Consider the following 14,270-nt stretch of genomic DNA (forward strand, 5'->3'; position numbering starts at 1 on the left):
GACAATTACTCTATTTGATTAAACAACTGCTTGATTATATTTCCCTTCAAGTCCATTTCCTTATTTCACAGCCCCCCCGAGTCCTCTTTGATGGATACATGAAACAAACAAATGTGTGTGAGTGAGAGTAATTGAGTGTGTGTGTGTTAGAGAGAGACTTGTGAGTGTGTTTGTTTTCAAGTGTGTGAGACTGTTTGTGTTTAAACAACAATGTTTGTGTGTTCATATGAGTGTGCATGTAAGCTTTTGACTGTGTGTGTATGCATTTGTATGCCGTGTGTGCACTTGTGTCTCTCTGCGTCACACAGATCCAATACTCGGGTACTTTGATTACAAAAACAAATTAATCTTTATTCAGACGGGAGTGCCGTCGTCATAAATCTCTCCAGAACACAAACATTGTATTTACAGTCCTGTAATTGGCGGGAACAAGAATAGCGCTGGCAAATCCCCTCTGGAGCAGCAGCCCATGGTCCTGTTCATCAGGCACCAAATGTACTGAAACCTGGGAGGGACTACCTGAACATGTCAAATAAGTTATTTTTTGAATGTTCTGTTGCAATGTGTTTTACTACTTTGTGCACTAATGAATATGACCCTGTTCACCGGGGCTTTATAATACAGAGAAGCTATGCAGGCGCAGCTAGGTCTGTCCTGGAGCCCTGCCTGATTAAAAATCCTATATTATTACTACCAGGGGTAATATTAAATTTGGATGCAACCTACCCCTTCATCCCTTCTCTTCTCCCTTCTCTATCTATCTCCCTCCCCCTCTCTCTCAGGTGGAAGTGCATTTGGGAGAGCAGGGGATTATGGGATGGGACCTGCTTAATGGGGTTGAGTGAGTGAGTGAGTGAGAGGGGGGGGGGGGGTAAAAAGGGAGACAGAGGTGGCTGGGTCACTGGTTCTCTGTCAAAGTAGCAGAGGTGGCACAAAAGCAGGTCAACAGTGGGTTCCAAAATGCATTCTGCACAAGTTGTTCCATTGTTGATTTTTATTAGATGTTGGCCAGAACGAAACTGTCCAGTCGAAGGAGGAGAGAGGAACTGAGTGTCCACTCTCAGTTAGCTGTTGGCCTGTCCATAGCTGATGACACACTCAAAGTCTCTGAAGCTCACGTGGCCATCACTATCCTGGTCTGCCAGCCTGTAAGAGAGACAAATAACACAGTTAGAGAAGAGGAGGAGAGGGGCGGGGAGGAGATGGGAGAGGAGATGAGGGGAGAAAAGAGGAGGATAGAAGGAGGAGAGAAGAAGCATACGTCTCTGTGGTAAGAAGCAGCCAGTTGTCCAAAGTTGGTTTTTATTCTCTACCCTTGGAGAGCACAGCTAGTCAGCCACGTTACAGCCAAGCGCTGGCACACTGGCTCCTAGCACCACAGGCTGCAGGTGTTTTACAATGGCTCTATTACTCTGTTCTATATCCATAAAATAGCAGTTCTACAAACACATTGAAACACACGCGCACTGTACACACACACACACACACACAAACTGCATGAGCACAAACACACACAGACATACACACACTATCACACTAGAGGATGAGCCACTCCACTCCAGAGCCAGTGTATGAAGAAGTCGCCACAGCAAATTGAATCATGTCAATGGAGAAATTACAGTACAATAGACCTGACTCTCGCTCTATTTCGTTCTTCACATCTCTCATCCCCTCCCTGGCACTCTCTCTCTCCTCCATGTCGCTCTGCCACACACACCTTCTCTCCCTCTCTCTCTGTGTGTGATCTCTCCATTCCTTGGCTGTGCAGAGTGTGCGTGTAAACACAGCAGCTGTGTGGAGATGAGGATCAACGGGAAGGAGAATTAGAGCAGCATTAAACAGCCAGCCAGTGGAAAATCACACTTCCTCCTCCTTCCTGTGTCTCATCGTCTCGCTCTACTAACCAAAGCTCTAACGGGCGCTCTAAATGAGAGCACTGTGAGGATCCAATTTGGACTCGACTGCAGGGGGTCTATCTGTATTGTAGAAGAGGGTTAGATAGTGTGACACCCCCATTCACAGCCCATTTATCACTCCTCCACCGCACCACCAGGGATGTAGTGGAGGCTGAACAAACAAAACCCTGTCCTCCTAGGCACCTGTCGCACCTCACCTGCTGCGTCATTTCCCAAAATACCTGGTGGACCTACTGTACACCTGAAACAGCTACTCTGTGAATACAGGGTTTCCCAAACTTGGTCCTGGGGACCCCAGGGGATGCACATTTAGGTTTTCCCCCAAGCACTCCACTACACAGCAGATTAGTGAGGAGTTGATTATTTTAATCTGGTGTGTGGGAGCTAGGGCAAAAACAACTATACGTGCACCACCTGGGGTCTCCAGGACAGAGCTTTTGGAAACGCTGCGCATCCCTCTTCACCCACTCGTTTCCCTCAAGCCCTCTAAGCTCTGCTAAGAGTGTCTAGAACTGTCTACTATGGTTTAGTACAGACTCTCTGAATCCCTGCAGGAGAGCAAGAAAGACGATAAGAAAAAGTGACAAAGAGAGAGAGAGAGAGAGAGGAGAGAGAGAAAGTGATATGGAAAGACGGCGAGAGAAAGAGAGAGATTGCTATGGAAAGAGAAGACAAAACAGGGGATACTGATAGACAAAGATGTTGAGGGTGAGCCCGGATAACAACACTAAGAGACCACTTTATGTAGCATTAGATGGAAGACGATCATGACTTAATGCCTGCGTGCTGCTTGTGTGTTTGGGTATGAGTGTGTGTGTGTATATATATATATATATATATATATATATATATATATATGTGTCATTTAAACAAACCACTTACACAGTGACATTTAAACTGACAGAAGCTACGACCACAATCAAGAACGTACCATTAAGACGTGATTAGTGTGTATATAATCACACATTTGGAATGGTGTGTGTGTGTGTGTTGACAGTCTAATTAAGGCCTGACACTGACCGTTTTTGAAACCCTGTGTTGTACTGACAGCTATGAAATTACCATTACTGCTCAGGCTGTCAAACACAGACTGATAGTGGGTCAGAGAGAGGGGGATGGGAAGGGAGAAAGGGGGCTGGATGGAGAGGGGAAACAGAGTTGGAAGGAGATAGAGAGAAGGGCGGGGGGTGGAGAGAAATGTGGTGAAAGAGTGGGATGGGGAGGGAGAGTTGAAGAGAGTGAGACGAAAAAGGTGATGTGAAAGTCAACTCCTAGAGGGCAACAGTCTGCTGCTTTTCATACTTTCCTTTTAATTAGTGAAACCAGGTGTGTGAACTCCCTAGCCAACCAGTGACATTAAGTGATCAACTAAGTGCCAGAGGGAGAGGAGAGAGGAGACCCACCTGACAGACCCTGTAGAGTAGCTCCTGGAGGACTTCCAGCTTGATACCATCCCTGCTCTAAGTGGTATGAACCTGGGCCTGTGGGAGGGGCTGAATATGTCTCACTCACTCACTGCAGTCAGCTTCCACAAGGGGAGAAAGACAGCAACTCCCAGGGGCCAGTGGAACAAGCAGGCTATGACATCATCAGCATGCACCGGAGGCCCAGGAGCATTAATCACAGTATTGTCATTGCTCTAAAACAGGATGGGCAACTCCAGTCGTCGGGGCTGGAGTGGTGTCTCACTTTCCCCCCCAACCCGAGCAAACACAGCAGATCAAACTAATTGCATTCTAAACCAAAGATCGTGTTTTGTTGATTATTGGAGTCAGGTGTGTTAGTTGGGGCAGACTTGTGACACCAGTCAGCCCCCCGGGGACTGGAGTTGGCCATCCCTGCTCTAAAGACACACACTGATCGTGCACACAAAGCCCACACACACACAAAGCACACAAACACACCATGTGCATAAAAAGAGAGCATGCCCCCCCCCCCCCCCCCCCCCAAAAAAACCAAACAGTTTAAACTGCGTCAATGTTGAATAGAGCGGACACAGTGGTCCAACACTGTCTACAAAGAAAAAGAGAGAGAAAGAAAGACTGCTCAGTAGTTGACTGTTCATTCAGTCCATTACAACTGGTTACACCAGACGGATCCATTCATACCTAATTACATTATCAGTGTGTGGCAGCTGTGTGTGTGTGGAACCCCAATCGGGATATTGATGCTCTCATGAGAGCATCTGCCCCAGTTTCTGCCTGTGCATCGCAACACACACACAAGCAAGCACACAAAGACACACAGACTTATGGCGTGCAGGAGCCCAGGGTTCCAACCTAGTCAGTCAGTAACTGCCAAAATAAAGGAAACACCAAAATAAAGTGTCTTAATTAGTGATGCACTTGAAATGGCAGCAGCAGAATGACAACCAGCACATTCATGAGCATGCAGTACGACTTTCCTCAGTACAAAATCCTCGACGACTGTGCCCACTGTGCTGTCAGACTCAGCATGCTCATGGGGCTGATATCGCTGGTCCAAATGTCAGTCGTGAAGCTAATATCAGTGACACTATTACTGTGTAACTCCGGTAGGGCAACATCTGAAAAATAACACACTTGGTAGTGTGTACCTGTGCTCGACCAGTCAGCGAAAGCCAACATCACCCACGAAAGAGAACGGTTGATGGTCAAGGGCATGAATTCCATTATCTTGGCATTAATGGAGTTCACCTTTGAGTTGTCTCGCTGAAATTGTCTTACTCTTTCAAATGACTGTTCGACTTGTTGACTGCTCGATCCACACAGCAGACATTGTGGGCTAGGTTAGGAATGCGTAGTTGCACATGTAGTGCTACATTTTACATGGCATCATTATGTCACCTACCTACTTTATATAGGTATGCACGTCAGCTTTGACATCGGTGTTAAACTAGACATTGGGCCGATGCCAATGTTGCCATTTTTGTCTAATATCGTCCGATTCCAATATGTTCACTGATATATTGTCCATCCCTAGTCCTAACAGGGCCTTGGGCCACCAGGAGCTGCCAGAACAGCTTCAATGCACATTGGCATTGATTCTAAGTGTCTGGAACTCTATTGGAAGGATGCGACACCATTGTTCCATGAGAAATTCCATCATTTGGTGCTTTTTTATGATGATGGTGGAAAAGCGGCCTCCCGCATGTTCAATTGGGGGGGTTCTATAATATAACAAAGTATATCACTGCCCTTTTAAGACGCCATTGCCCCCTTTAAGAGCAGCTGCCCCTAAACCATGCTTGAAACTCAGGTTGTAAATTCATTTTTAAAACAATGCCATACACACAATTGTAGGAGGCCTTTTTAACAAAGGCCAAAAGTGTTTTGTGTTTTGCCTAAATTGCATTAAGAAATGTTGCACATTGCAAAGCACTGGAAAGTTACATCCTGAATGTTAAAGTATAAGCTTTGAATTACACTGAACAAAAATATAAACGCAACATGTAAAGTGTTGATCCCATGAGCTGAAATAAAAGATCCCAGAACTTTCATGTGCCTTAATAACAAACGTGTATGTTATCTGTAAATACGAATAATAGTTTAAAAAATACGAGCCTAGTTGGTTTAGACATGGGAAAAGTCTGGAACCTTTCCGCTAGCCATGTTTGGCTGAGATAATGGATGGGCTGGACATGCCGAGATGAGTTTGGATTCGTCTGGCATGTAGTACGCTTCTGTCTATAACATGAGCTGCTCAGTATGTGTAGCTAATCCTTTCTAACGCAGCTTTTTTGACAGATATTACGAAGAACTGCAAGAAACACATCTCCGGATTACATCCTCAAACTAAGGGCAACCATGGCATCCGTGACATAGAGGGGAAAAGCGTTCATCCATGTCTACGAGTAAGAGAGTATAGCTAGCTACATTTTCAGATATTATACATTTCGATTTTGTCAGAGAGTCAAATTCATTGCAAGTTAAAGCGTACTGTTAGATAGCTCGCTAATGTTAGCTGGCTGTCTTGCTAGCAAATGTTACATGTATAATTTGTGTAGTAATATTATTCGTATCCCAGAGCCATTTGCATTTCTAGTTATAGCCTAATGTTAGCTAGCTAAGTAACATAGAACCTAGTTGGTTAGCTTTAGCCACCTGTAGATTCATTTAGGATATTAACGTTATTAGTTGGGATTATGGTTCATTGTTTAGCTAGCTAGCTACATGTCTAAACAAAAGACTCCACTATGCAAGTAACCATTTCCCTGTACCGTTTATACCTTCTGCAGGTGACAAATAAAACGTGATTTTAATTTATATAGTGTGTGTTTACCAGAGATGGTAATGTGACAAACAACATGACCTGGGCCAAAGTCCAATTGTGGCTATATCCAGGAAAGCCAAAATTCCAAAAGCTGGGCCTAAAATAGCGTATTAGAGATCATACAAAAGATCTTGCTGTGAGTCTTACGTGGATGATGTTAAAAATATTTATTGGTCTGACGTGATTAATAAGGAGCATCCAGACGCTGCACTTGATGAATTTATGAAATTCCTTCTTCCAAGTATTGATAAACATGCACATGTTAAGAAACTGACTGTTAGAACTGTTAAGGCTCAATGGATTGATGAGGAATTGAAAAACTGTATGGTTGAAAGAGATTGGGCAAAAGGAGTGGCTAATAAGTCTGGCTGCACATTTGACTGGCTTACTACAAATTGAGAAATGATGTGACTAAACTCAACAAAAAGAATAAGAAACTGTATTATGAAGCAGAAAGTCAAATTCAACTCATCAAACCATTTTGATGTTGCCAAATATTTTAACGATTATTTCATTGGCAAAGTGGGCAAACTTAGGCAACAAATGGCAACAACGAACAGTGAGCCATCATCCTCATGCATAGAAATAAAAAAAACAATGAAAGTGAAAAATGAAAGTTAAGTGTGGGAAAGGTGGGGCAATTACTGCTATCGATCAACAATGACAAACCTCCTGGCATTGACAGCTACTGAAAATGGTAGCTGACTCTGTAGCCCCTCATATCTGTCATAGCTTAAATCTGAGCCTTGAGAAAAGTCTTTGTCAACAGGCCTGGAGGGAAGCCAAAGTCATTCCGTTATCCAAGAGTGGTAAAGAGGCCTTTACTGGTTCTAACAACAGACCTATCAGCTTGCTGCCAGATCTTAGCAAACTGTACAATCCTACTTCTCTGTAAACAAATTAACAACAGACTTTCAGCATGCTTATATGTACATGTACTGCACTGACACAAATGAATGATGATTGGTTGAAAGAAATTGATAACAAGAAGAGTGTGGGAAATGCACTGCTAGATTTCAGTGCAGCCTTTGATATTATTGACGATAACCAGTTGTTGCGAAAACATACACTACCGTTCAAAAGTTTGGGGTCACATAGAAATGTTCTTGTTTCTGAAAGAAAAGCAAATTTGTTTCCCATTAAAATAACATCAAATTTGTCAGAAATACAGTGTAGACATTGTTAATGTTGTAAATGACTATTGTAGCTGGAAACGGCAGATTTTTTAAATGGAATATCTACATAGGCGTACAGAGGCCCATTATCAGCAACCATCACTCCTGTGTTCCAATGGCACGTTGTGTTAGCTAATCCAAGTTTATAATTTTAAAAAGCGAATTGATCATTAGAGAACCCTTTTGCAATTATGTTAGCATAGCTGAAAACTGTTATTCTGATTAAAGAAGCAATAAAATTGGCCTTCTTTAGACTAGTTGACTATCTGGAGCATCAGCATTTGTGGATTCGATTACAGACTCAAAATGGCTCAGTTTATTCTTGTTCTGAGAAATGAAGGCTATTCCATGCGAGAAATTGCCAAGAAACTAAAGATCTCGTACAACGCTGTGTACTACTCCCTTCACAGAACAGCGCAAACTGTCTCTAAGAATAGAAAGAGGAGTGGGAGGCCCCGGTGCACAACTGAGCAAAAGGACAAGTACATTAGAGTGTGTAGTTTGAGAAACAGACGCCTCACAAGTCCTCAACTGGCAGCTTCATTAAATAGTACCCGCAAAACACCAGTCTCAACGTCAACAGTGAAGAGGCGTCTCCGGGATGCTGGCCTTCTTGGCAGAGTTGCAAAGAAAAAGCCATCTCAGACTGGCCAATAAAAATAAAAGATTAAGATTGGCAAAAGAACAGACACTGGGCAGAGGAAGATTGGAAAAAAAAGCATTACGGACGGAGGAATCTAAGTTCGTGGTGTTCGGTATCACAAAGAAGAACATTGAGACACTGAAAAAATAAAAAGTTATTTGGAGGAGTGCTTGACGCCATCTGTCAAACATGGTGGAGGCAATGTGATGGTCTGGGGGAGCTTTGGTAGTGGTAAAGTTAGAGTTTTGTACAGGGTAAAAGGGATCTTGAAGAAGGAAGGCTATCACTCCATTTTGCATGCCATACCCTGAGGACGGTGCTTAATTGGAGCCAATTTACTTAATTGGAGCCCAAAAAAAATCATTATTTATAACCTTGTCAACATCTTGACTATGTTTCCTATTCATTTTGCATGTTCATGTTTCATGCATGTTTCATGGAAAACAAGGACATTTCTAAGTGACCCCAAACTTTGAACGGTAGTGTATGTGTTATGGCTTTTCAACCTCAGCTCTGAATCCATGATATGGCAATCTAATAGAACTCAGAGGGTTTTATTTAATGGAAGCTTCTCTAATGTCAAACATGTAAAGTGTGGTGTACCGCAGGGCCGGTCTCTAGGCCCTCTACTCTTTTCTATTTTTACCAATGAACTATCACTGGCATTAAACAAAGCATGTGTGTCCATGAATGCTGTTGATTCAATCATATACGCATCAGTAAACCACAGCTAATGAAGTCACTGCAACCCTTAAAAAGAGTTGCAGTCTGTTTTGGAATGGGTGGCCAGTAATAAACTGGTCCTGAACATCTCTAAAACGAAGAGCATTGTATTTGGTACAAACCATTTCCTACGTTCTAGACCTCAGCTGAATCTGGTAATGAATGGTGTTGCTTTTGAACAAGTTGAGGAGACTAAATTACTTGGTGTTACCTTAGATTGTAAACTGTCATGGACAAAACATATATATTCACTGATTGTAAAGATGGGGAGAGGTCTGTCAGTATTTAAGAGATGCTCTGCCATTACTGCACGGAACTCCCATCTCAACAGCAAACCTGGTTGAAAAAAACAGATAAAGCAACACCTCACAGCACAACGCCTCTCACCTATTTCACCTAGATAGCTTGTGTGTATGTATTGATATGTAGGCTGTGTGTGCCTTTTTAAATTGATGCAGTTCTGTCCTTGTCTATGAAAGTTCTGTATTATGTCATCTTTCATGTTTTGTGGGGACACCAGGAAGAGTAGCTGCTGCTTTTGTAACAGCTAATGGGGATCCTCAGAAAAATATTATTTTAAATAATGATCTTGTTGTGAATTTATTTTCCTGTTATAATGAATAGAAATTAGCTAAAGTTAAGATGTTGTCAGCTATGGTCCTTATTTGAACTGGCTAGCCAGCTAACTTAACATTAGCAAGCAAGCTAGAAACTAACCAAAAAAATGGTTTAGAAAGTTGCTTTTAGTTGCCTGGTTTGCTAGATTGACATATACTAAATACATTTTTAAACGGATGGGTTTACTGATGTTATGCTAATTGGACCACCAAGATACGGATGTCAGCCTGTCGTTTTTGTGTTTATACTTTTTCATAAAGACAAATTTGATTGCGGACAACATTAGAATGTTCATGATGTCATGGACTGTATACAGACATGCCGATAGACGTTGTATAAAGCAGCCTTTAGTCTTGAAATCGTTGGTTGTTTAGTACACTACCGTACTCTCTGTTTAGCACATTGCCTTACATGTGAACACTTAAAAGATGTGGGGCTAAGGCTTAAGAGGGTGTGAACGATGTTGAATGGGTGTGGACAAAGAACAATGACATACCATGTTTTAGCTCTGAGTCTCTACTTTTATCCAATGTAAAAAACACCAACTGAAATTTTGCTACACAAGACCGAATTGAGCCGGTCGGTCCCATTTTCCATAGGCACAAAATACCTATTTCTCTCAAATTTTCTACACAAATGTGTTTTCCATCCCTGTTAGTGAGCATTTCTATTTTGCCAAGATAATCCATCCACCTGACAGGTGTGGCATATCAAGAAGGTGATTAAACAGCATTATCATTACACAGGCCACTAAAATGTGCAGTTGGCACACAGCACGTCACAGATGTATACATTTTTGAAGGAGGATGCAATTGGCATGCTGACTAGAGGAACATCCACCAGAGCTGTTTCCAAAATTGGAATGTTAATTTCTCTACCATAAGCCGTCGTCAATTTAGAAAATTTGGCAGTACTTCCAACCAGCTTCACAGCCTCAGACCACGTGTATGGCGGTGTGTTGGTTACCCGTTTGCTGATGTCAACATTTTGAACAGAGTGCCCCATGGTGGCGGAGGGGTTATGGTATGGGCAGGCATAAACTATGGACAACGAACACAATTGTATTTTATCGATGGCAATTTGAATGCAAAGAGATATTGTGATGAGATCTTGAAGCCAATTGTCATGCCATTCATCCTCCACCGTCACCTCATGTTCTTGTTGCAAGAATCTGTACACAATTCCTGTAAACTGAAAATGTCCCAGTTCTTTTATGGCCTGCATACTCACCAGACATGTCACACATTGAGCATGTTTGGTATGCTCTGGATTTATGTGTATGACAGCGTGTTCCAGTTTTTGCCAATATCCAGCAACATTGCACTGCCATTTTGAAGAGTGGGACAGCATTCCAGAGTCCACAATCAACAGCCTGACCAACTCTGTATCGAAGGAGAGGTGTTGTGCTGCATGAGGCAAATGGTGGTCACATCAGATACTGACTGGATTACTGATCCACACCCCTACTTTTTTTTTTTAAGGTATCTGTGACCAACAGATGCATATCCGTGTTCCCAGTCATGTGAAATCCATAGATTAGGGCCTAATAAATGTATTTCAATTGACTGATTTCCTTATATGAACTGTAACTCAATACAATCTCAATACAATCTTGGAAATTGTTTGGAAATATTTTTGTTCAGTATACTTTGCCAGCAGGTACAGTAGGCTACACACCGGTGTTCGAGTTGTTTAATTCCCTTCATCAGAACATCAGGGTGTCAGCAACAATAATGCATGTCAGTTCAGTGCACACAGCGTAACAGAGAAAATAATATATTTGAGAATACATTTATTTGGGAATTTATTTCGTAGAACAGACATGCTTCTGTATTAGGCTATACTGTATCATCTCCAAACCAGCCACCAGATATTTTTTGTTGCGGATCTACATGGATCTCAAAAACGACCTCTCCAGAATCCAATGACAGAGAACTGCAAAGTCACTGAGATATCTTTTTCTAGCCACGGTAGCCAAAATAATGGGCAACTGGGCATTTTTATTGCAAAATGAGATGTTAATTGCTTAATTAACTCAGGAACCACACCTGTGTGGAAGCACCTGCTTTCAATATACTTTGATTAAATGAGGGATAAAATGACAAAAAAATCCCAATGAAATATATTAAACCCCACTTTGCAACACAACAAAATGTGAAAACAATCCAAGGGGGGTGAATATCAAATCCAATCAAATGTTATTTGTCACATGCCGAATACAACAGGTGTTTACTTACACGCCCTTAACTGCATTGTTGGTTAAGAAAGTAGTTACTAAAATAAACTGAAGTAAAAATAATTAATTAATTAAAGGGCATACAGTAGCATTTAGTGTAATCTCTGAACACACCGTCTGCAGTATGTGTGTAATCCCATAGCTGCTTAAAATGAGAATAAGGCAGGAAGTATAAACCTCTTGTTTCCTTACATGACATCACAGATTAGGAGAAAAGATAGGGAAGGTGTGGGGATGGATAGAGGGATATGTGCCTGGGTAGCAACAGTTTGTGTGTGTGTGTGTGTGTGTGTGTGCACAAAAGGAGTACACTCTAAGGTGGGTAGGGAGATACTGCTGGCCCTGTAATATGAACGCAGAGGAGGAATCAGCCCCCTGCCGCCAGTGAAATGACCCACCCCTGGAGGCCATGCTCTAAAAAGGGGGCTGCCCGGCTTTCTCTAGCCCAGGAGACAGGCCCCTGCCTGGGATGTGTCTGGGGAGAGGCGGGGGGGCGCCTGGGTCTCACACAGACTCCATTACTAACTCATTTCACTCACCTGGGGGGGTGGGGGAGGACGACGACATCAAATCACACACATAAAGAAGATGAGGCAAAGGAGGGAGATACAAAGTGAGAGAGGAGGGATGGAGAGTAGAGGGAGAGAGTCAGAATCACTGAGCAGTGAAGAAATACTTTCGCAAGCACACACGCACACACTCTCACTCTCTCTATTCCAATCAGAGGGGACCGGTGCCACTGTGCACATCATACGTTGTTCAGCTCCTGCTAACACAAACAGCTCCATGGGTACCCACAATCTATCAGTGTGGGGGGGGCAAGCCTCTCTGATCAAATGAGAAATATACTCTGAAACAGCCAAGAAGTGAATGGGGGATGAGAGGAAAGGGGGGTACGTTACTCTCTTTGTACCCTAAAACACATCTCTATGCCTCCTCTCTGAAACCGTTTCCTTTGTCACAGTCTGAAGGATGAAAAGCCTTCATCTTCACCCACACACACACACACAGGAGGATGAAAGACCTTCCTATTCTCCGTTGGGCCCTACAGACCCCAAAGGAGGCCTGTCTGTCACATTTGGTTGGAACCAATGTTCCTTCTAAGCTGCGTCCGTGCAGCTCCCTGGGACTGCCGAGCAGAAATATCAATCCACAGAGAGAAGCACGAGATTGAACTTCACTCAACTTTCGAGAACAGTGGTCACCAACCGGTCGATGGCAATCGACTGGTCGATCTCCAAAGCATTCCTAGTCGATCGCAAAACATTTCTGAACAAACCCTAAACAATAAAGCCTTTTCTTCCATTTTTCAAAAATGTATTTGTCATTGTCACACCTGCTCCTACTCCCAATCCCCCTCCCTGGCACTCGAAGGCGCCAGGCTCCCCAGCATTACGGACTGCTGCCACCATCAGTACGCACACCTGCCTTACCCCGTCACGTGCATCAGCGATTATTGGACTCACCTGGACTCAATCACCTGGGTCATTATCTGTCTGTTCCCAAGCTCTGTTCCCTGCTTCAGGATTAATGTATGTTTGTCTTTGCATACGGTCTCTGTCCTGTTTGATGTCTGTTCCATATTAAATGTTCTACTCCCCGTACCTGCTTCTCATCTCCAGTGTCGGTCATTACAGTCATGGGCTGTTGGCAGTAGGTGCACCCTTGTAGGCGAACTGTTGCCATTTTGAACCATTTCATGTGTATGAAGGTAAACTCTGCCTTCCCGGCGGGCCCAGAGATAAAATCAAGTGCACTATAGGCCTAACGCTGACCAATCGGATAGCTCAGATTACCGTGTCTGCAGTAACGTAGCAGGCATAAGAAATCTACAGCAAAGTTAAAACTGTGAGATTTCAACATGTTTAAAACCATGACTAGAGAGAGACAGTCTACAAATACAGCAAAGTTAATACTGTGAGATTTCAACATGTTTAAAACCATGACTAGAGAGAGACAGTCTACAAATACAGCAAAGTTAATACTGTGAGATTTCAACATGTTTAAAACCATGACTAGAGAGAGACAGTCTACAAATACAGCAAAGTTAATACTGTGAGATTTCAACATGTTTAAAACCATGACTAGAGAGAGACAGTCTACAAATACAGCAAAGTTAATACTGTGAGATTTCAACATGTTTAAAACCATGACTAGAGAGAGACAGTCTACAAATACAGCAAAGTTAATACTGTGAGATTTCAACATGTTTAAAACCATGACTAGAGAGAGACAGTCTACAAATACAGCAAAGTTAATACTGTGAGATTTCAACATGTTTAAAACCATGACTAGAGAGAGACAGTCTACAAATACAGCAAAGTTAATACTGTGAGATTTCAACATGTTTAAAACCATGACTAGAGAGAGACAGTCTACAAATACAGCAAAGTTAATACTGTGAGATTTCAACATGTTTAAAACCATGACTAGAGAGAGACAGTCTACAAATACAGCAAAGTTAATACTGTGAGATTTCAACATGTTTAAAACCATGACTAGAGAGAGACAGTCTACAAATACAGCAAAGTTAATACTGTGAGATTTCAACATGTTTAAAACCATGACTAGAGAGAGACAGTCTACAAATACAGCAAAGTTAATACTGTGAGATTTCAACATGTTTAAAACCATGACTAGAGAGAGACAGTCTACAAATACAGCAAAGTTAATACTGTGAGATTTCAACATGTTTAAAACCATGACTA

At 42.5% G+C, this 14,270-nt stretch overlaps 1 protein-coding gene across 5 annotated transcripts in view; it reads right to left on the reverse strand.

The window, feature by feature from the left end:
• Positions 1 to 325: 325 nt before the first annotated feature.
• Positions 326 to 14,270, reverse strand: part of efcab11 (EF-hand calcium binding domain 11) — a 90,812-nt gene continuing 76,867 nt past the window's right edge. For all 5 annotated transcript variants that reach the window (XM_036954506.2, XM_021573708.3, XM_090210824.1 and 2 more), the window contains one exon: positions 326 to 1,146. In XM_036954506.2, coding sequence (XP_036810401.2) covers positions 1,065 to 1,146 — 82 coding nt within the window. In that variant the 3' untranslated portion in view covers positions 326 to 1,064. The remainder of the gene's footprint in view (positions 1,147 to 14,270) is intronic.

The sequence above is a fragment of the Oncorhynchus mykiss genome, chromosome 19, assembly GCF_057628025.1.
Source record: "Oncorhynchus mykiss isolate SJ-2025 chromosome 19, ASM5762802v1, whole genome shotgun sequence".
NCBI lineage: Eukaryota > Metazoa > Chordata > Actinopteri > Salmoniformes > Salmonidae > Oncorhynchus > Oncorhynchus mykiss.